The sequence below is a fragment of the Epinephelus moara genome, chromosome 23, assembly GCF_006386435.1.
Source record: "Epinephelus moara isolate mb chromosome 23, YSFRI_EMoa_1.0, whole genome shotgun sequence".
Lineage (NCBI taxonomy): Eukaryota > Metazoa > Chordata > Actinopteri > Perciformes > Serranidae > Epinephelus > Epinephelus moara.
This window is the reverse complement of record NC_065528.1, coordinates 18,026,979-18,049,824: the sequence shown is the minus strand read 5'-3', so window position 1 is coordinate 18,049,824 and position 22,846 is coordinate 18,026,979. Positions and strand designations below refer to the sequence as shown.

General features: G+C 43.6%; 1 protein-coding gene across 1 annotated transcript in view; it reads right to left on the bottom strand.

Moving 5' to 3' along the window:
- Nucleotides 1-3,478: 3,478 nt before the first annotated feature.
- lrig3 (leucine-rich repeats and immunoglobulin-like domains 3) overlaps nucleotides 3,479-22,846 on the bottom strand; it is a 28,651-nt gene continuing 9,283 nt past the window's right edge. Inside the window, exons 4-19 of the mRNA XM_050035911.1 lie at nucleotides 15,187-15,321; nucleotides 14,953-15,096; nucleotides 13,950-14,093; nucleotides 13,689-13,832; nucleotides 12,763-12,906; nucleotides 8,819-8,899; nucleotides 8,640-8,711; nucleotides 8,039-8,110; nucleotides 6,739-6,902; nucleotides 6,046-6,381; nucleotides 5,667-5,948; nucleotides 5,077-5,553; nucleotides 4,823-4,981; nucleotides 4,591-4,731; nucleotides 4,204-4,458; nucleotides 3,479-4,118 (exon numbers count right to left, since the gene is read on the bottom strand). Coding sequence (XP_049891868.1) covers nucleotides 3,874-4,118; nucleotides 4,204-4,458; nucleotides 4,591-4,731; nucleotides 4,823-4,981; nucleotides 5,077-5,553; nucleotides 5,667-5,948; nucleotides 6,046-6,381; nucleotides 6,739-6,902; nucleotides 8,039-8,110; nucleotides 8,640-8,711; nucleotides 8,819-8,899; nucleotides 12,763-12,906; nucleotides 13,689-13,832; nucleotides 13,950-14,093; nucleotides 14,953-15,096; nucleotides 15,187-15,321 — 2,995 coding nt within the window. The 3' untranslated portion in view covers nucleotides 3,479-3,873. The remainder of the gene's footprint in view (nucleotides 4,119-4,203; nucleotides 4,459-4,590; nucleotides 4,732-4,822; nucleotides 4,982-5,076; nucleotides 5,554-5,666; nucleotides 5,949-6,045; nucleotides 6,382-6,738; nucleotides 6,903-8,038; nucleotides 8,111-8,639; nucleotides 8,712-8,818; nucleotides 8,900-12,762; nucleotides 12,907-13,688; nucleotides 13,833-13,949; nucleotides 14,094-14,952; nucleotides 15,097-15,186; nucleotides 15,322-22,846) is intronic.

Genomic DNA, 22,846 nt, shown 5'->3' with positions numbered 1-22,846 from the left:
GTTATTAGGCAGAAGTGGACCGGTCCTTGAATGTTGCCTCAGCAGCAGCAGCAGCTGTTCCCCAGGTGTTTGGATGTGTGTGGCTCCACCATCTTGTCCTAATCGCAGCCTCCTCAAAGAACTGGCAAGACTTCCAACAAACCCCCTCATTCCTTTACAGTGGGGTAAAGGCATAGAAACCAGTGCAGTGTAGCCAGCAGCCAGGTGTACTTAAACATTAGTCAGCCAGAAGGATGGGAGCGAAATAACACGTCCTATGAAAGCAAAACTCATCATCAGCATTTCCATACACAGACTGAGCGGGAATCCAAACACAGACCTTCAGGGCGCGTATGATTATAACAAAAAGTCCATTTCACTACTTTTCTCTCCAGTTCTTTTCACGCCGCCGGATTTAATGCAAGACTGAAACAACTGCCCTTGAATAGAGGGTCTGACTAAATCCCCCTCCAAACTGCTGGCACCACCATCGTGAATCTGCCATTTCGTAAACACAACTCCACTGTGGCAGCCAGGGAGCCGCAAGACGCTTTCCAAGTGCAAGTTTCAACAGCTAGCCCCGGTGCACAAGCACACCTTTTTCCCTCATGTTGGAGAGGAGAGGCCTGAAACAACAAACCGCCAGGCGAGAAGGGCTGGGGGGGGGGAGGAAGGGAGGGGGGATGAGTCATCCAGCAAACAGAGAGAGTTTAGTTTGGGCTAAACTACATTGTGCCACACTGTTCTAACAGCAAGTTGTGGGTTTAATATAAATGACATGTAATTATTATAAGTGGTGTTTAATTATAAGCATCGTTATTAATTCTTATTATTAATGACGGTAGTTGCAGCAGTTGTATTGACAGTGGTGGTGAATCATGGCTCGCTGCAGGAGTTTCAAATTACATGTGGGTATCTAAGGCAGTCTTGAAAGTTTGCAGTGTATCATACTATTTCCACTGCAGGTACTACTACTACAGCTAGTGCTACCAATACTACTGTCATTACAAACCATAGGTAGGACCAAGTCACCAAGTGAGACTCAAGTCTTTACACTTAAGCCAAAAGTAAAGACGGGCAAGTCCCAAACCCTAAATTTGAGTTTCGAGTCCTAAACAAGTCACAATGCCTTCTTCACCTAATGTAATGCTATTTTAAATCAGTCATAATAAATTAAATTTACAGGAATCAAGACTGCTTTTAAAATATCTGTACTTATTTGTTAAAAGTTTGAAAGTTTGTTGGAAGTTGTTGCGTCTCTTTCATTTTCGACCTGCACATTTTACATTCCGCAATTCCTTTTTTGTTGACCACTGTGTAGTTCTTGTACATGAATGAAATTATCATTGGTATCCTTTTTTTTAACTGGCATTCAGTAACTGTAGTTCTTCATGGTTCTCCCCGGCAACTCGACTGGACTCTGTCAGATTGGTTCAAACAAAGTAAATTGAGGAATTATGTGTCAGCTTGTTGGGAATGAATGGCGTAATTGTTAGTTAATTCACTTTAAAGTATGTTTTTAAATAACATACTTTTCAATCTGTGGGCTTGGGGGAAGGTATCAAGTATTTTCAAGTCAACAGACTCAAATTTAAGTGAAGTCACGAGTCATTGGTGTTCAAATCCAAGTCAAGTTGCAAGTCTTTTTGATTTTGTCGAGTCTAAAGTCATCAAATTTGTGACTCAAGACTGATTTGGGTCCACACCTCTGCTACTAATACTCCTACTCTCTCAGCTACTACAAATATCACTGCTTCTGATAGCAGCAGCAGCAGTAGAGAGGTTAGTCCTATTTGTAGACAACAGTGTAGACCAATGGCAACTACTCATCTAATATACATTATTTCCCATTAAAATGGTTGTGTTATTGGTGCTTTGATGGAATTTTAAAACATTTAAAATGAATTCTTGAATCATTTTGTTAATAAATATTTCATGAGTAATGACTGGTTGTTCATTGTTGTTTGATATTAGTAAATAAAAACAAGCATTTATGTTGTGGTAAGAATGGTAACACGTTATAGAAGCTTTTGTGCACAGATATAAATACTGGTGTTCCTTGGGTACAAAAAGTTTGGAAAAACACTGATGTTAACAGCACTAATATCTTGTGTATATTTGTGTTTTAGTGTCAAATTAATTGCTTTCTTAAAATGGACAGTTCCAGAATCATGACCAGGTTACTCCTCCAACCTTGTGAACAGTGTCATGTAGGAACTATTTTCTGTCTACCAAAATACAGCCAGCAATCGTATCACTGCAGAGAAGGAAGCATCTATCTAGTCCTGGACAAGAGGCTCATGTTTGTGACGGCTGAGCAGCAGCTCCTCAGCTGAGCTATAAGGTTAGCTAGCTCAGTGGTGCTAGGTGGGCTAGCTGTAGATGCACGCTTCCTTCTGTGCTGTGATTCGGTTGGTGGGTGTAGTTCAGTAGACAGAAAAAAAGTTCCTATATGAAACTGCTCACAACAAGGTCTGTGGATTATCTTGAGTAACCAGGTCATGATTTCTGGAAAGAGACATTGCTGTTGAGTTTTTCAGATGTGTATTTGGAGCGGGTCCATGTCATTGGTCCGACATCCCATTAGTCCGACTGTCCGCGGTGCTGAACGGCTCGTGGCGGGCGTATGGTGCGCTGTGACCGGCTCTGGGTCAGCTGGGAAATGCTTGAGGCAGAGCAGGCTCACGGCTTATGTGTTTGTCACTTTCTTTTTCATTTTAACCCACACCATGATCTTTTCCTAACCCTAACCAAGTGGTTTTTGTGCCTAAACCTAACCAGACCTTAACCACAGGGCATCATGATGATTTCGGAACGGACTTTGGAACAATGGGTTTAATATGGTTCCCTTTGGAGCTTTGAGCACCACAAGCTGAGTGCTGTCTACTTCCATTATATTTGAGAGAAGGCAGACATCTCTATGGCCGATATCTTGGAAACTCACACCAAAACAATCTACGCTGATAAATAGCACTGTGGGTTAGAGGAAAAATATGGATTTGTGATTTTGGGGTGAACTGTCCCTGTAATAAGAGGTAATAGCTGCGGCAAAAGTAGTGACAGTAGGATCTGTAGCATCAGTAGTGACAGCTGTACAGTGTGTGGCCGGAAGTTTGATACCGCTGTCAGGATGTTATTAAGGATATTTTCTGGTATTTATTAAAACAACATCAGATCAAAGCATTCATGTTGCTGCGGATCATTAGTTTGGACAACAGTAGATTCGTCCCACATGATTCTGCTGAGAGTTGATAAACTGTTTTTTGTGATTACTACCGAGCCGTACGTGGAACCAGATTGTGATAACAAACGGTTAAACATCCTCTCTGTCTCCGTCTCTCTCTCGGTGGGGGGGCTGACTGATGACAGACCTGAGGCGTCCTTGGCGGTCTGTGGTTCTGCTCTGGAAGGCCAGCGCTTAGCACCCACCGCCAGCACCACGTCCTCTAAATCTCTACCTCATATCCTGCATGATAAAAACTCAGTGAGGACTCTGGAGTGAATGTAGCAGCACACATTAAGGTGTTTTTTATTGTTTACACATGTGCAAAACATTGCTTCATTCAAAGCTGGAATAACTGAATAGGCAGGGCTGCAAAATACTCATAGACAAAAGGTAAGCAAAAATAATGGAATCTGTTTATATACAATTTACAAAATATAATAAACTTTATATAAAAAATGTATATACTCATCTATATTATTTAACTGAAGCGGTGTCCTCGAAGGACAGCTGCTAATATGCTCCTTTCACTTTTCTCCAGGAACATCAAATTGTCCTTTACATTCACTCGTTGCACATTTGAGGAGTCCTTTATTGCAAAAGTGTCCATTCAGTGAGGTAGAAATTTATTTTTTTGGTCGTCCTCTTCATGAAAAACTAGAGTCTCTGAGCTAAGTGCTCGTCCTGCGCTGCGGGATGGCATCTGTCCTGCTGCTGTCAAACGGCTGTTCGTATACGCTGTTGCTCTGCTCTGACGACGAGTCCTTAATGAAACTGTTCTCCTCGAGGTCTGATTCGGCGTCTGGAGCAGCGTAAGGATTCTCGTGCAGAGTTATTCCATTATGCGTCACTGACGGTGGGCCGAAGCCTGTGTACAGGTCCTTGTGAGGTCGCCAGGGGGCTTTCCCAAATGTTCCTGAGCGAGAAGAAGAAAAAGAAGTCAGACCATTGTATAAATAAAATCCGGGAAACTTTAGAAAACTTGCCGACTTAAGACGTACCCATGAAGGTGGCGGAAGGGGGAAGACACTCATGAGTTCTCCCGTAGTCGTTGGCTTCTACTTCCTCCACGGACGATCGGCGGTCGTTTTGCTGGTGAGAGAGGCCGTGATGGAGGCTGGCGTTAGGGAGCTGCATCAGGACAGATGAGGAGCAGAGGTCAAAATGCTCTGACATTAAGTAGTCCCTCATTTTAGAGCTGGTCAGGTTACCGCTGTAGGAGTCAATGCAGACGGGCCTTTGGTCCATGGAACAGCCTGAGGGTAAAAAAAGAGGAAAAGGAAATGATTAATTCCTTTAAAAAGTGAGAAAAACTGTAAATCAGGAAAATTCAGACATTGCACAAGTTTATCAAGACATTTTCTATTTGATGGAAAATTTGTACAGACCTGTCAAGACTTCTGATGGGTCAGTGGGGTACATGTTGTCTCGGCGAAGCAGCGAGCTGATTGGACCTTGATAGTGGCAGAGCAGAGGATCGATGGCTGCCTCCATGTCTGCTTCACTTCCTGTATCCAGCTGACAAAAACCTGTACGGGTGCAGGAACAGTATCATGTAAGAAAACCTGACAATGAAGAGTGATTCAACCTTAGGATGAAGAAAAGGGGACGATGTTTTACCGTTCATGTCTTTCGGCTGCAAGTAGAAGCCACTAATTGACGAAGCCATATACTGATGGCTGCTGCCGCTCTCTGATGGGATGTAGCCGTCCTGTCGGTCAGCGAGTGTGCCCTGGGAGGACAGGTAGCTGGGGATGTCGGCGGGGAGGTTGGTCTCATCTGCAGCACAAGGACATGGAGTGATATCATTAACTTCCATTTTATTGTCCACAGACTGTGATACTTTTATGATTCAGGGAACCATTTGAACCCACCTGTGTTGGTGACGCTGCAGTCCTCATTGCGTCGTCGGGTGTGGTAGATGATGACCACCCAAACCAGTGACGTGCCCACCACACAGCACACCACAGCTATGATGACGATTCCCACAGTGGTCCACCCATCATCGTCTGATCCTGCCCCGCCCACCATGCCGACTCCCACGCCGCCCTGCCCTCCTGAGTCGCAGTTGGGATTTGGTATGACCGCCAGCCGAACGTTACCCCTCTCCGTCCCCAGCGCGTTGGACATCTCGCAGGTGTACTTCCCCGCGTCAGCCTCTGCGGCGTCAACGATGATGAGGAGCTGGTTGGCAGCTGCGAAGAAGTGACGCTCAGTCACTACTAGTGGGCTGTCGTCTTTGGTCCAGTTTAGCCTCGGGGGAGGGCTGCCGCCAGCGATGCACTGGAGGACGGCGGTTTCACCCTTGGCCACTGTGCGATCCATGAGGGGCCGCAAGAAAGAGGGTGTTTCTGAAAGAAGGACGACAGCAGTAGAATAAGTTAGCGTGACAAGAAACCAACAAGGTTAGAGTGAATCATCAGTGTACATGCTTCTATCCCTCCTTTCAACGTAAGTTACTCACCTAGAACAGTTAGCGTAGCATTAGCAGAAATAGCTCCAGCTGTGTTCTGAGCCGTGCAGCTATAAACGCCGATGTCCTCGGTCTTGACATCCACTATGAAAAACACATCATCCTCCGGCATGACATGCATACGGCGTTCGCGGGCGGCAGGGAAGTCGGTGCCTCCATCCTTCTGCCAGGCAATCTGAGGCGAGGGGTGACCAACGGCGGCACACTCCAGCCTGGCTGTTGCTCCAGCACGGATACTCAGGTCCATTGGCATTTTGGTGAAGGAAGGGAGCACTGGAAATGAGAAAACGATATTTAATTAGAATTCTTTGAGACTTTGACGGACATTTTGGGGAGCACATGCCAAACAATTCTCCCATCCCAAACTTACTGTTGACAGTGAGTCTGGCCTTGGTGGAGTAGGACGAGCCAAAGTGGTTGGAGATGACACACTGGTACTTTCCCTCGCTGGAGAATTCCACATTACGTAGCTGCAGGGTGGTTGTGTATTCTGTCACCTCCGTCTCGCCTCCTGTTCCTCCCTGCACCCGCAGGTGGGCCTGGTTGTGGATCTCCGCGTCGTTCAGGACCTCATTGTCTTTCTTCCAAGCGAAGGTCATGGGTGAGTCGCTGGAGCTGGCCGCCGAGCAGACAAACGTCACGTTGGTGCCCTTTAGGGCCGACTGGGTCTCCGGCTGCACGGTGATTTGAGGCTTTGGGAAGTCATCTGGGAGGAAATGAAAAGGGCGAATTTGAAGTTTCTGTGTAAAAGTGTCTACGTGTTTAGGTCAGGAAGTAGCTATTTAGCAATGTCTGGCCAACTTTTTTGGCATTTTGTTGGCAGATGAACTGATCAGCTGCAATATTTCTTCAGTAATTCACTATGATGGTAACCAGGAAAGCTGAAAACGTAACCTGGTACATTTCCATAACGTTCTCTTCATGAGACTCATTAGCTTGTCCCGAAGTGAGGGAGGAAAATACTGAACAATCTGGGTCGGCTCGTAAATGGAAAACCAGTGTGTGTGTGTGTGTGTGTGTGTGTGTGTGTGAAGGTGTTACACCGAGTGAATGCATCACTTACCACACACAAACTCCTCCTGGCTGACGGCGAACACGCTCCTTCCCTTCAGCATCTGCGGGTGGGCGCAGCTGGCATTGACGCAGGGCAGGAAGGTTTGCTCTGCCACCCAGACGGGAAGCCACTTCAGCTGGCAGTCGCACAGCAGGCTGGAGGTGTTCAGACGGCTGCCAAGGGAGAAGATACCACAAAAGCTTTATTCACAATGCAATAATGTCACTGTAAATGGATGGTTTTCTGTGATTTGGATCTCGAGAAGTTAAAACCAGAATGACAACAACAATGAAATCTACAGAAGAAGGTTTAAACAGTGCAACATCAGGTTTAGGATTCCTTCTATATTTATTGTTTAGGAGATTTTAACTGGGAGCCGAATTATCCGAAGATGTCTCTTCCTCTCCAAATCAAATGGACCAGGTGATAAAAACCAGTAAAAGCACTGAATAAAGTAGTTCCACTTTAAAAATCTGTGTTTTTTCTATGCTGTTTGGCTCATTGAGGAGCGGCTGCTAGCTCAGCTCCTCCTAATGTGTGCTCACCTTTTTTCTCTTATAACTCAAGATCCAGATCTTCAGAAGATTTTTACCGGGAGCCTAAATCTCCGCAGAAGTTGGACTTGATGATTTAAACCAGTAAAAGCACTGAATAAAGCAGTTTCACGTTAAAAATCATGTGTTTCTCCAACACTGTTCGGCATGCCAGGGGCTGGAGCCGAGCTGCTGCTAACAATTGTTCCACTTGTTTCTCTAATAACTTAAGATCCAAATGTCCTGCGTTTGTTTAAAAGATAGAGCTAAGAACAACCAAAAGTGTAGCGTAAAAATGTGGCTTAAAACTGGATAAAAAGTCAATTCATGACAGCGTCTGGCAGACAACACAAAGAGGGATGACGCCACTGACGGGTAACAGTGACCGAATGACATGGACTGTGTCCCTAATTAAATTTGCAGATTTCTCTGGGTTTGAACATTGTTGGAAACATTCGGGATAATGTCAGCACATAACTGAATACAACGTTGGTGTAGTCGTTTTGAGACATTTTAATGGGGAAAAGTTACATTTCTTAACTTAAATTTGCAATAGTTTGAGTAAAATTAAAAAAAATCTGTTGCCTGGCTCTTAACTCGAAACTATTCTTTAGTAGAAGGAGAAGAAGGAACCTGTGAACCCGTTATTAACACTGAAGCAGACGCTGTTTGGTGCTGACTTTCCCAGCAGACTATAATGAGTTTCACCTGGTGCTCTGTCCCACATCAACACTGAACCACTAACCGAAGCTGTCCTGAAACATGCTCATACTTACAGCTCCTGCATGTTCTTCATCTGAGAGAAGGCGTTCGCTTGGATGGACATGATGGCGTTATTGCTCAAATCTCTGTGGAGAGAAGAGAAAAGGAATTAGGACTGGTAAGATCCTCACGGAAAGATGGCAGCTTTTTCTGCCGGCATCAGCCATATAGAGTCAAGGCTACAAAAACTTCAATCGAGAGAGAGGGAGAAAAAAAGGTCTGGGCTCCAGAACAATAAAACTTTGGGCAGCAGTTTGCTGTGTTAATCAAGAGAGGCCCAACTCTGGGCTGCTTTGAGCTCTGGCAACGGCTGGGAAAAAACTCTAATTAGAATCAAATGCAGCTGTTGTACACTCACACACACTCACAGTCTCACACACACACACAGAGACAGAGTTCCCTGCACTTGCCTTGGTGATCGATATAGTCTGGCACACATGTAAAGATACTAATGGCTGTGTTTTTTTCTTGATTCCACATCAAAGCAGAGGAACAGAGAAGACAGTTTGGGTGTACGGCTCTAACAAACAGCCTCTGTGTCTCAGTGTGATTCACCCTGCTTAGTTTACAGCTCGGACTTTTGGAAACAATCAGTGAAACACGAGGCCAACTCACAGGTGCTGCAGCGCGTCCAGGCCAGAGAAAGACTTCTTGGTCACCGAGCGGATCTGGTTCCCCTGCAGAAATCTGGGAAAACGACAAAGATCTAATCAATTTCAAACCTCAGCCTTATTTTGTTCATAAAGTCACACAGTCCGGGGTGAAACATCATGTCACGTTAATCATGAACTCACAGTTTTTTCAGCTTGTCCAGCGCAGAGAAAGGGCCATTCATGTCTTCAATGGTCCAGGATATTTCATTATTTTGGAGATCCCTTTCAGAAACAAAGAGAGACCACATTGTAAAAAATCCACACCCAGAAAACAACTGCACTTGCGATGTTAATAAAACTTTATGCGGCTTTACATTTCGTGTGAGGGGGGAAAATGTTTGAGACTTTAAAATTATATTCAAAGCGGCTCCATGCCTGACAGGAAGTTCCTTCCTGGCCTCTGCGGCACTTTTAAAAGTCTGCCATGGCTTTTCTGTGTTGTGTAGAAAAGGAAGTTTTACAAGGAAATGCTGCAATATAACATGTGTGCTGCATTTTAAACTTTGTTTGAGGGGATAAATATACTCTGCATGCAACTCAAATATGTATGAGTTAGCCTCAAAGGAAGTGTTACTGAAGATCCTCTATTCACCATTAAATATATAATGAATCTGAGATAGTTAACACAGTCTAATGGCTCGTATGTGAAAAGGAGTCATGTGTTTTTTCTGTATATCCCCTACTTTTAGTGAAGTCTAATCATTAAAACCTAAAGAGCATTAATTGCTCCTTAGTCAGAATCAAAGCTGTGTTTAAACTTCGCCTAATAATAACACTTTTTAACTACTTTCTGTAGCTAACGGAACCAGCTAAGCTAATATTAGCTTAAAAAGTAGACGGTTAATTTTTTAAATGACATAATAATATACCTAATAACAAAATGTTACGCCAATATTGTTTGACCAAATGGCAAGATCATTTCTTCCACTAACTCTGAAACACATATTTCTCCATATATGCGCAAATTCGATTTAGCTAGCTTACCTAGCATTGTTGGTGTTTTAGCTAACGTTTTTTTGGTCTATTCGCAGTTTCCATCATTACTAAACAGCATTTTATCAACAGTAAAGATATGTGATGCCAATATATGATGACCATATTCCATTAGCTGTTTTACTTTTCAACATTAATGTGTTACAGAACGTGCGAGCTAATGCAAGTTTTGCTAGTTGGTTCAGTTAAACCCTGTTTCCACCAACATTAGCGCGTGCACGTGGGTTTTTAAAACATGGGTAAACTTGCTAAAAATAGGCTATAGAGTCCTTTCTATGTGTTTTTTTTTTTTTTTTTTGGTCCAGGTGTGTCACGTCGACGTTATGGACAGGTTCGAAGAATAGGTAAACAGTAGAGAGCACTATTAGACAGCTGCAGGGGAAAAAAAATAAACTTTACGGTAGTTACTTCTTTTTATCTTTTATTTACTCAGTCAGTATTTCAAACTTGGTGCAGACTGATTTGGAATGATGTTTGAGTGCTGCTTGGGCGAAGACGAACAGTGTTTTGTGATGGCGCATCATTGCGACTTGCCGGCTAAGGGGCTAAAATTAGCTCATTCCCCCAGGTGTGCTGATTGGAGCCGGAGGCGCTAAATACCTGTGACTGCTGCAAAGTCATTTGACCCAGGTGTGAATGCTGATTAAAACCATTCCAATTGCATTAAAAAACAGACCTTAGCAGGTGTTAGCGCTGGGCAATATATCCATATTAAATCAACTTTGTGATATAACAGTAGATAATGTTTTTTTTTGTTTTTTTTTCTTCTGGACATTGTTATATTGTGTAACTGCATTACAATAAAATGATGTAATTTTCAGAACTTAGCAAACTTCTGGTTTAGTCATTATATCCATATTATTGATGATCGTCAAAAATCTCATTGTGTAAGTATTTTGTGAAAGCACCAATAGTCAACCCTACAATACTGTTGCTCAATATCAAGGTATTTGGTCAAAAATATCGTTATAGCCCTAACAGTCACATCCGACAAACCGTATGTGTAAATATTCATCCTTATGTAAGAACCAGTTTGTTCAGTGCACACTGTTTTAATTGAGTGTTGCCTAAATCTCCAAGCCTACTTATAATGTACGTTTTTACTCAATTAAAACGTACAACCTTTATTGCCACTGCTGTGGGTACAGAAATTGGCCTCTCTGCCTCTACTCTAATGGATTTCTCTTTGTATTTGAACATCAGGGCAAAGTAGAGTGGCTTTAGAAAGACAGCTCTTGCACTTTGATTTTGAGGTAATGACACCAAAACTGAAACATTTTCAGCTATCAAACTCAAACTGTGACTGCTGAAAAACGTGGACACATTATACCTGCCATCCACAGAGTCTCATACACAAAATACACCAAACAACTTAATACACGGCATTGGAGTACTAAATCACTAAAAGCCAAGAGTTTCCCAGAGAAATTACCTCCTTTGATCCCTCAGCTGCACTAATGCTTTCAAACAGTTATTTTCCTCCTCGACATGCCTGGTTATGGCTGATTGAGATTGAGGAAGGGTGTGTGCGTGTGTGTCTGTGAGTGTGTATGGAAGGGGGTGGTGGATTTGAAGCCCTGAAGCAACCCATGTCCACCTAGCTGCACACCTGCCCTACGGTGACCTCAGCAGCACAGCTCACATTTGGTTCCAGTTAAAAGTTCCCAACCAGGGGAAATGTTACGGAGTCTTTCTGTGGGAAAGGGGGGATGGGTGGATGTGGGTGTGGGTGAGGGGGGTCAGGCGGAGGAAGGGGAGAGATGAGGGGGGTTGTTGAGGTCGGGGGTTGTGCCTCTCGGAGGTTTTTTTATGTGTGTGGAGAGACCTCAACACAGTAATCTATTTTACATCCCCAAAACAAATCAGGCAGGATATTTTCACTCAGGCAGAGGATTGATGGTGGACGGGGGTTTAAACAGGGTGGGAGGGGCAACAGGGCAGCATGTCAAGTACTCACTGTTTATAGGGACTCGTACTTATATTTAACGTGACTGTTAGCTGAAACACTTAATCACACAAACTATCTACTTTGAGAAATACATTTTAGGAATACTTTGTAATGTAAAATACCATGGCTTGTGCTAATAACCTTAGCATGTTATATTTGTTTGGAAACCGTGTTTAGTGTAAGAGTTTTTTGATGGTGAACCCAGTGAGTTGTAATGGAGCTGAATTTTGTAACATTACCTTTGTTAAATGTTGCTGTCGTCCCTGGCTTCATATGAGAAGAGGAAAAGTCTGTAAGCTGCTAGGCTAATTTATACAATGTAAAATGCCATAGGTTTGTGCTAATAACATTAGCATGTTGTATTTGTGGGGAAAATGTGTCCAGATAAAGACAAGTGTTTGTCTGTGAATGCTGCAAGTTATAGTGAAGCTGATATATGTACTTGTGTTTGAAATGGTAGCTATTAAGCCATGTTTAATGTGTGTTTAAAGTGTGTTTAAAGTGTGTTTTGAATCAACTAAACTTGACAGCACTTCACAGAAACCCTACGCCAGCTAGTGTTTTGGAGGTGTAACTGCAGAGTGACACAGACACACCACCGCACAAGTACAAATGCTGACAAAGGCGTAAGCCACGTGCGAAGGCTACGGATAAGTAAATTTTATATTCATGTTTTATATTCATGGTTTAAGCCTATTTTTTACTCTCAAAAATTAAGCTAACCATAGCTTTAAATGTACCATGCTAACAAAGCTAGCAGCTGGTATTAGCTGGTAACCCACAAACCAATGGGTGACAACACAGTGGCCATGTCTATTATTTTCTACAGTCTATGGACAAGACTGACAAGCTAGCTGCTAGCCTAGATCTGCTAAATAGTTAAAATAACAATCAGCGTACCAAACCTCTAAAGCTCAGTAATATGTTATATCTCCTTTGTTTAATCTGTACAGAATTAGAGGAAACATATTGTGGTGTTGAGATTAAATTTCTGGTTCCATATCTTTCTGATAGAGGGAATTACATTCAGTATTTGATTTCATATCGATAATACAAGCCAGATAAGATTCACACACAAAGCAAAGAACAACACAAGGAAACCCTTTGCACAGTGCTTTGTATTAAGCTTTAAAGTTCAACTCACAGCATCTGCAGGTTGGAGAGCCCCCGAAAAGCTCCATCTGCAATGAAGCTCACGCGGTTGTTTCCAATGTGGAGTTCGTCCAACAGGCTGAGGCCTACGAAGCTGGATTCCTCCAGTCTGGACAGATGGTTGGAGGAGAGGTTGCTGTAGGACACACAACAAAACAGGATAACAGTCAATAACTAAGTTACCTATAAGCAGTAAAAAAAGTGATTTCTTCTTATAACTTTTGCAAAAAATAAGAAGTTGTGAAACAAATAATTCAGAGAAGCCAGTTTTTAAGTAAACTCAGATGAGGTCAAATCAGATAGCTTGGCGTGCTCCCAGACGACGGGCAGCTTATTTATGCTCAGCTTCATGTGATAAGAGCGAGCGAAACAGGGAATAGAACAACAACCTGTCTGTGAAAAACACTCACTCACACACTGCAAACACTGAGCTGACCACTGCTGTAAACAACAGCCACAACAAAGGAAATTCAATCTGCTTCCAGGAATGTGTGTTGATGGGAGGGAAATCACTAAAGTGGGTAACGTAGTGTTTGACAAGGAAGAAACTGCAACTAATAATGGAATTTCCAACAGAAAGAAGCAGCACTTCCGGAGCCCGATGTTTTGGTTCAAGTGACAACAGAAAAGAGAAGAGGCAAAGCGGTGTGTAATAAATTGGCAGTGCTTTAATAGTGGCACTCGCTGGCAGGGCATGAGAGACGCTGCTTTGTCTGTGTGTCTGTGTGTATGTATTGACGACAGGAGGAACTGGAGTGTGAGGAAGGGCAGGCGGGAGTGCCAGAGGGGAGGAGAGGGCGACACAGAGAAGTGTTGGGAGTTCAGGCTGTGAATGGAAAGTGAGGAGGGCATAACGAGAGGGAGGGGAAAGAAGAGAAAGAGGGAGAGGAGGGAGGGAAAAAAAAAAGGTGGACTCACAGCTCGCTGAGTTTCTGGCAGAACTCCCAGGCATCAAGTCGGATCCTGCTGATGGCGTTGTGGCCGAGGTGGAGCTGCTGCAGAGTCAGCAGGCCGTACAGCCAGCCCTTACTCACCTCTGTCAGGTTGTTGTAGTCCAGCTGCCTGCAGGCCCACACACACACACACACACACACACACACACACACACACAATGAGACTTTATACTACATTTAAGCCGTTCATGAAAAGGTGCTGCACATTTCTTGTAAATTCACGTACAGAACTTCCATGTTGCTGAGGCCCCAGAAGGCTCCGTCCATCAGGCGGCTGAGTCCGTTTCTCTGCATCTTCAAGGAGCGAAGGGCGTGCAGGCCGTGGAACGTCAGGCCCTCCACCCTGCGAACCCGGTTCCTGCTCAACTCCCTGAAACACACACAGAACAGCAAGCGTCAGGGCACAACCAGGAAAACATGCAAAACGCTACAAATTACAGATGTACCCTAAACACCTCACATGCAGACTACCACAATTTACAGAAGGTCACTAAATCAGTGGTTAAATCTGGTCCAGCCACGGGGTCCAGATTTCTCCTATGTCATTAGTTCCAGGTCCACACAGTGTAATATATTCAGCATAAAACTTGCATTTGGCCATGTTGTTGAGCTAGTTTGCTGTCTCTGTCGAGTAGCTGTCCATTCTTCACTCTACAGCAGGAAACAGCACTTCAAATTAAAAGCTCTGTGCTAGAAATTCACTGTACTTGAAAATATAATGAGTTTTTTACAAAGCTGACACGTTTGCGAGTCGCTTGCGGTCCATTCAGGATCGTTTTTGGACTGCGACCAGTTGGAAACCACTGGTTTTACACCTCACAACTCGCACAACTGCTGATGCTGCTCCAGTGTGAGTGTTTTGCAGGCTAGTGAAACATTCAGGCACTGACAGTTTATTGACGTCTACCAATGTGTTGGCGCGCTAGACTCATACCGCTCATACAGCATTAGAAAATAATTGCAAGCATAGCCATTCCTGGCTCTCTGGTTTAAAACATTTTCTGACATGTTGCATAAAATAATTTATGATTCTGCTCTCCTCTAAATTTTATCCAAGTACCTCAAGCACCTTGTTCAAACCCTGCTCGTGTATGTAGTCAGGGCAAAGGTCAGAAAAGGACTAATTCTACTTAGAGTGTTTAAAAAGTATCAAGATGATCATATGAGACATCACGAATTCTCACAGTTGAGATATTTCTCTCATAAAGCATAGAAACAATGGAACTTACAGATGCTGCAGGTTGGGCAGCTGGAAGATCTTCGCTGGGATGGTGGAGAGGCGGTTGCGGTTGAGCCGTAGAACCTGCAGACTGCTGGACAGGTTGGTGAAGCAGCCCGTCTCGAGTGATGAGATACGATTGTTGTTGAGGAACCTGAGAGACAACAGGAACATAGGGTGTGGTTTATAACATACTCTCCAGAAATAACACATGTTGGGCACAAACAGAAGTGGTGACACTCACAGGTTCTTGAGAGGCAGAGCGGGGAAGGAGCTGGCCTTTATTTCCACGATGTTGTTGTTGCTGAGGTCGAGTGTTTCCAGAGCGAGGAAGGGCCTGAGCTGCTCCACAGAGATCCTGGTGATCCTGTTGTTTGCTCTGAAAATACAGAGACCATCGCTCCAATAAATGACAAAAATACTGTGTATTTGACTAGTGGTGCACGCCAGTTTCATGTTTCCAGATATGCAAACAGTCAAGTCCCTCAATTAGTCTGTGGTATTAAAAAATGACAAACTCTCACGCGCTTGTAAAGCAATAACTTACCACCCAACGCGAAACACTGTCAGTTTTTTTTGCTGATGCTGCATGCATATGTCAAATATGCCAACAAATTGCTCAGTATGATCAATGTTGCTGCTCTTCACACCAAGTCCAAACAACCTTTCAGTTTAGTGATGTGTGATTTTGTTTATAAGGTAATTACCAACAAGGTATTTAAAAAAGTAACCTGCCAATTACTTGGCTGATGAATACCATTCCCTCAGTGAAAGCATGCCTCGGCAGAGGCCAGCAATTTCCTGAGCTGCACGCCTCCTAAATTGCAGTGCAGGGACTGCTTAGTTATAAACAGAGCCTGTACAGTGCCCTCTTTGTGTATGAGACTCGGCAGTAGAGAGAGAGTGAAGGGGGGAGGCAGGAATTCCCTCCAATGTACCAGACTACAGGCCTCGTTTTCAGTATTCATTGCGATGGTTACAGTCACCCCTCCAGCTACAGTGTACACCTTACTGACCAGAGGGCTGTTAGTTTTTCTGATTCACTTTTCCAGCAGCCGGCGAGAAAACACTGAGGACAGTTTCCTAATGTAGGTTTAATTTGGGATGTGGTGTCGTTAATATTTAATTGTTGGGAGCTGTCAATCAACTGACCCACAGCATGGACTGCTTCAGGAGAGTGGCAGCTGTCATGGGCAGAGCTAAAACTCGAGGTGGCGTGATAACTGCAATAATGCAATATTGTTCTATTAACAAGCCAACTGCAGGGGATGGAAAACAACCACCACAACTGCTATGTTCATGGTTTGTTTTTCATGAAGGTGCTGCATATTTACACTATTGTACAAACACCAGCAATGCAACAGGGCACCCAGCATTCATTCTACGCTGAGCATTGCACGTTTGCCATTCTTTTCTGGTTGCGGAAAGCTGAATTCAGATTTGGGTAAAAGGCTGCACCCACTAGTCACTGGATTTGCTCCACTGCAGTGCAACGGTGCACTGCTTAACAAGTATGGACGTGGGCTAGGAAAACCAGAGTGTAATGTGCCTTCCAGCTGCTGCAACCACGCAACTGTCAGCTGACGAAACAAACAATTAAGTCGATCTACAGGGCAAAAGCCATGGTAGATTTTCTAGTTGACAAATAAATCGCCTACATGGACAGTAGTGATTTTATTTAGGCCTGAATGTCATTCATCCGTTCTTTGTCTTATTAAATCTCCCTTGACTTGTCAGTGTGTGTATGGAAACATCTTGTCATGGTGGCGCTAGCACTGCAGACATTTAACTGGACTGTCACTTTTTACTCTGCCTTCAAATCACAGTGGGGTAGGGGCGGGACAAATACCACAAAGACCAACCATCAGATCAGCCAACAACATCAACAAAGGAGGAGATATTAATATTGAACCCACACAGACCGGCGAGTCCATCTTCTCTCCCTGTGTGTTTCAGCCTGTCCTTCATCCGGAACGAGTAGGTACTCTACCTTTTGCGGACATTTTTACTTCTGTGGATACTTCCATATCATAGCAACCAAAGCGTCTCAGCTGAGAGACGCCTTAAAGCACCTCATCGTCCTACTGTGTACTACATTTAAGTGTGTCATTGTTGTCATTTAAAAAGCAACGATATTCTTAATAACAGCCTAACAATGAAGCTTATTTACAAAGCTCTAAAATCGGAATAACAACCAAATATTGTGGTAATACCGCATATCGCCCTGTTGAGCCACCTTTAATCAGTGCATGGGAAATTCCCTGACTGTAACAGCCCCGAGCTGAAACATTCAGATGATTAATTATTCTCCAATTGGAAAGCTGATTTTTTTCTTCCATTATCAGAAACACCAAACATCCCCAAGTTCTGGACGATAGAAGCAGTCTATTCACACCCAGTGAGGCCTTTGCTCTCATGACACTGCAGGTTAGTCTGATCCTGATCTCAAGTTTTATACTCATTCATCCACGTCAGGCAGAGAGACAGCACGGCACCACGCCACCGTGAAACCGAGATGTCTCACCTATTCAAAACACTGAGTGCTAACACTGAGAGAACTCTGATGTGTTGACTGCTTTCACAGCACACATCTCCATAGAAACAGGCTCCTCCATCTGGAAAGTGCAACACCTTTTGGAAAATCTCCTGATTCAAACATACAGAAGGGAAGATTCACCAGTCAACAAAGATTCAAGATGGACGACAGCCCGGAGAGTTTGGCGGGACTGTGGGGAAACGCTGGAATAAAACCCGCCAGAGCGTGTTCCTAAGCTTAATGCTTGAGTCAACCTTGGTGCTGTGGCAGGGAGAGACAGTAGGCGAGGGGGCTGGCAGGGTGTGGGGGCTGACTTGCCCAAAATATACAAAAATTTTATGATGCACTGAAACTGCTGAAAGACCTTAAACCAAATCAAATCACTGCTGTGTTAAACTGTTATACTGTTACATGGAGTTCGACCAGCTAGCAAGCCTCTGCAGAATGGAAACTCCACAGCCAGTGTGAAGCTTTCTTTATATCATCCTTTTTGTTTCACTCAGCTTTGTGCATGAACCTCCTTGCTGCAGTGGCTTCTGTCTGTCCCCAGAGTTACAGAGAGGTCAGCAGGCTGCTCTCTTACCCTGACATCATCTCTCTAACCCTCTCAACTCAAAACTAAAACCTCAAAACTTTAAGGAAAGTTTTTGGTGTGCAGTAACTACAAGGCTACAGTAAAGCACAGATCATTGTCTATGACAAAAACGGCACAGGCAGCTCTTTTGTTTGGAGATTTGCAGAGGGCTTTCCATGCACCACGGCCCCCACGTCCCAAACAAAAGCGCTGCACACCACCTGTATCTCAATTTTCATGTTCCCCTGACTGGTCGCTGAGAGAGGGAAGGCCGCCCGGTAAGAAAGAACCAGTCTTTCCAGTTTCTCTCAGGGGGGAAAGTAGAGCCACGGAGAGAGGGGCTGGTGCACACTTCCTGTCTGAGGCCACATCCACACTGATACGTTTTTATTTTAAAGCGGCATTTTAAAATGAAATCTACCTCTGTACACTGGAGCATTTAAGCAATGTTTCAGAAGTAATCTCCATCCATACTAACACGCCTGAAAACATAATATATCACATAACCAATCATGTACACTGGGTGTAAAAAACTCCCTATTATCCTTTAAGAGCTCCGTTTCCCAGCAGCCCTAGCTTGATCACGTGTTGCCGAAGCAGCCAGCCACACGCCTGCTGCTCACGCTAGTTAAGCTCACACCTATCTTCGAGACTCTGAATCGAAACCATAACGGTTTTGGGGGTGGCTGTTTAAATTCTCCCAAAAGAGATCACCTGACCCAGCAAAGGCGAGGAGGATAAATCAAGCGCTGCCACCTCCCTCAGGTGCACCCACTTTCCTGAAATGAAACGATACATATGTTGCCTCCCTTTCTTTGTTCTTTCGCACAGCATGCATGATGCGTGCGTCATGTAAGTTAGTTTCTTTAACGCTTTGATTCACCTTGTCGCTGCACAATATTACTTGATGTTTGATTTATTGTCAATATGTTTGTACTTGTCATTGCAGAGCTCAAACCACACACCTATGAGTCATTTAGAGAATTGAAATAAATCTGCCTTTGAAATAAATCTGCTGTGCTCTGACTCAAAACCTGCTAGCTGCATCTCCGTCCTTTGTTCGTGTGCATTAAGTCAACATCCAGTGCTTCTCCAAACAGTTACTATTTCTGTTTCTGTTCTTTGGAGCATTATTGAGTGGTAATTCAAAGCACCATGTTGTCACATGATCAAGCAAGCGCTGCTGGGAAACAGAGTTCTTCAAGCACAACGGGGAGTTTTCTACATTGGGCATGCGCAGCAGATTGTCTATTCTATGGTTGTTGCTTAACTACAGAGAACACTACAGAGATGGTGAAAGGAAGACCAGAGATTTCTTTGTTTGGACCAAGGAAGACGTGGTAAAGGTGTCGGAAAGCTGACTGGGGGTACCAGGAAAGCCAATACCTCAACACCAGAGTGGTACTGGGAGCATTATCCATCACCTGAAAAAGCCACAGCAATGGGAAAGGAGTAACGTAACCCACACAGGAAGGATTGTTTTCAGAAGTCTCCGTTTCCACCTGTCCAGGCTTAAACGCAACCCCAGGGCTTTCAACATAAAACGGGGTCAGAGCCTTTTAAAGTCTTTGTTTTAGGGGTTCCAAAACACCACAGTCGTGTGGAAGCCAGGTTTAACAATAGCAGCAGTTATGCGTTTTAAAACAAAAACCTATTAGTGTGGACATAGCCGAACACCTGGGCCACAAAGCCTGCACGAGCAGCATGTGTGCGTTACGGAACCTCATGAGCAGCCACACTGCTCATGTGAGCAGTCCTGCTCGGCTGCAGAATATCTAGAGCAGTGGTTCCCAACTGGTTCAGCCATGAGGTCCAGATTTGTACTTAGTCACTACTTCAAGGTCCACACGGATTAATACATCGTCCACCCATCATCGTCCATCTTGTTCTTTGTCTCTGTCAAGTAGCCGTCCATTAGTCACTCACTCCACAGCAAGAAACAGTATTCAAAATAAAAAAGTCTGCGTCAGAAATGAAATGCACTTGAAAATAAAGTTTGAGTTTTATTGTGAAATATTTGCAGGGCAGCGTTGTGTATAACGTGTGGCCTGGGCACGATCCTGAAGTTTTGCTGGGTAGGTATCCAGTCAACTAAGTATTCCATTAACCTATGAGCCCTCTAAGATTCATTATATGCAGTACTCTTCTTCTGTGGCGCACCTTTAAACACCAAGTCAACCATAAACTCTGTGTGACTGCACGGCCAGACAATTGCAAACACTCGGGCCAACCCTACTGTTTTCCTTTCCCCCCTCCATCTCAACAACAACTGGACGAGCACTCCTCCGTCTCCTCCACACACAAACAAGCCGAGCATTGTACACTTCAATTACACACACTTCAAATTTGTTCATCCACTTGCTGCTATCAGATAACGTGATTATAGAGCCATTACAGCTGTGGTTGTAGGGCTTTGCCGCTGTTAGTGGAAGTCAATAGAAGGCCAGCCATGTGTCAATAACAGCCCGGGGCATCTTGAGTATTGATAGAATATGCACTCATTATTAAACTGAGGCAAGTAGAAGATAGACACTAAATCAATGCTGTTGTGCTGCTGTGACTGCAACCACACACAATGTTTCCTATGGGTGTAAAGTCAGTCTAACTCTTTTTTTTTTTTTTGAGAACTATTACAGGCTTATTGCACCAACATGATGTGGGTTTCACACAAGCACGTACCTGCCAGCACCCTTGATGAAACCAGTATTTTTGGCTGTCAAACTGACCGCTTTTACACACTGTAAAGTTATGTTGTTACGTAAGATTCCAACATCCATTATGAAGTTGTTTTGTTGTTGTGTTTTCAGGAAAGCTTTGTCCACTGAGCAGGGACTAATGCCTTTAATGGGGGAAGCTCTTTAAATGGAAAGTCGCTTTTTCTAAAACTGTCTCTCTCGTAGTGTGTGTGTGTGTGTGTGTGTGGTTGTGTGGTGGTGCGTTCATGTGCGAGTGTGTGGTATTTCCTATTGGAAAAAGAACAGAGTTTTGAGAAGCCATCTGATGACTCCCTCTCTCTGCAGTGGCGCCTGTAATGAAAACCAGGGGCTGCGTTCGCTGTTGAGACGCCATATTAAACTCTGCACATATCTCACTCGGATGGCTGATCATCCTAACACGTCGGCTCGCAGTCGGAGCGGAGAGAGGCAGGGATCGTATTAACACGTGAACTGAAGGACCTTCACGTAAAATGAGAGGGGAGCTGTAAAATTCCTGAAGTATCGATGTATTTCTGTAGCGCCTGCAGCACTGAAAAATGTCAAATTATGGGTGTTATATAAGTATACTATACAACTATAAGTTCACTTTACTGTGGTGTTCCTGCCATTCAGTTCTAGGAGATCACCTGTCAATCAAACTGTGAATGAGACGACATTTTATTAGTTTTTTTGCCGATTTAATTTAAGTTTTCGGAGCTAACACAGGTATCAGACATTTTCAAGACAATTTTAAAGTAAATTTAAGACTGAATTTTGGACAGATTATTTTTTGGTCCCACTTGTCAGAGTGAGTAAGCTTAATCTACACTTTGCTGACAGGTTAAGTGCAACCAAAGTAAACTATTAGGTTCAGAGGTGGGTTTAAAGATGTCTAACATCAGAAATTTTGACTTTCACACAGAAGAGGTTAACTGATGTTGACAAAAAGAAATTAAAAGATGGATACATGAATTTAGATCAACTTGGAATTAGGGAAATAGTGAAAAAGACCTTATAATAGACTAGACAATAAATTAATTAATCAAAAACAACTAACTGATTATGAAAATGTTCTTTAGTTGAATCCCTATCGCACATATGAAACTGTCACTTTAATCACTACTGTTTCGGTTTGTAATCCTCGTCTTCTACAAGGTTCCCATTTCCGTAGACATACCAAGAGGCTCACCTCCTAATATACCTAATCAGACGTGGAATCTCCAGGTCATTTGTTAGAACCCCCCTGAACACGGGCAGAGGGATTTAGCGGTGGTGGGGTTTACCCCCTCCATAAATTCCTGGGAAATTGTTCAATTAATTAAGATGATCACGACTCAATTACTACCAGCTGCAGGGTTATTGCCGTTTGTTTTTACTCAGAGCTGCGAGGTCAAAGAAGTCGGCGAGAGCTGCCGCTATGTCTGACTGGCTGTTTGAATAAGTGGTATTCGATACCCCGAGGTCTTTTTTTTTTTCTTCTCTTTACTACCCTCCCAGCTCGGAGAAACTGAAGACGGGAGAGAAATTCTGGAAAAATCACACAACGCCACCTAATCTGAAGGAGGAGGGCGGCAGCCAACACAGGCAGTGTGAGTGTGAGGGCAAGTGTGAATTTCAGTTTCTTCTGTGTGTGCTCTTCTTCTTCATATTGCTTTGTTTGAACTGAATTATGCCCCTGACTTTACAGTTCTGTATAACTAAACAAAAAGACAGTGTCAACTTAGGGAGGACAGACAAGGCTTTACAAAAAAATGCAATGTTTTTATCTGTTATTGATTTAAAACTGCTTTTATTTGCGGTGACATTTGCTGCTTTGAAAAATAAACTTTATCTGGAGTGTATTAAGGCACATATGACACCACTTTGACCTTAAAGAGTGGAGCCAAAAGACTATCTCAAAACAATCCAAGCAAGATAGCAAAGTAGCAAGTTAGCAACCAACTTGTCTGCTACACTGAAAACTTACTATACAAATATCAATGTTAATCAAGTCTTTTTAAAAATCAAATTACCATGGCATTAGGAATTTTAGGGGTTAGGAAATAGGAAACTGTGGCTTACTGGCTTGGAGCTATTAGCTAGGCTAACTAGTTAAAAC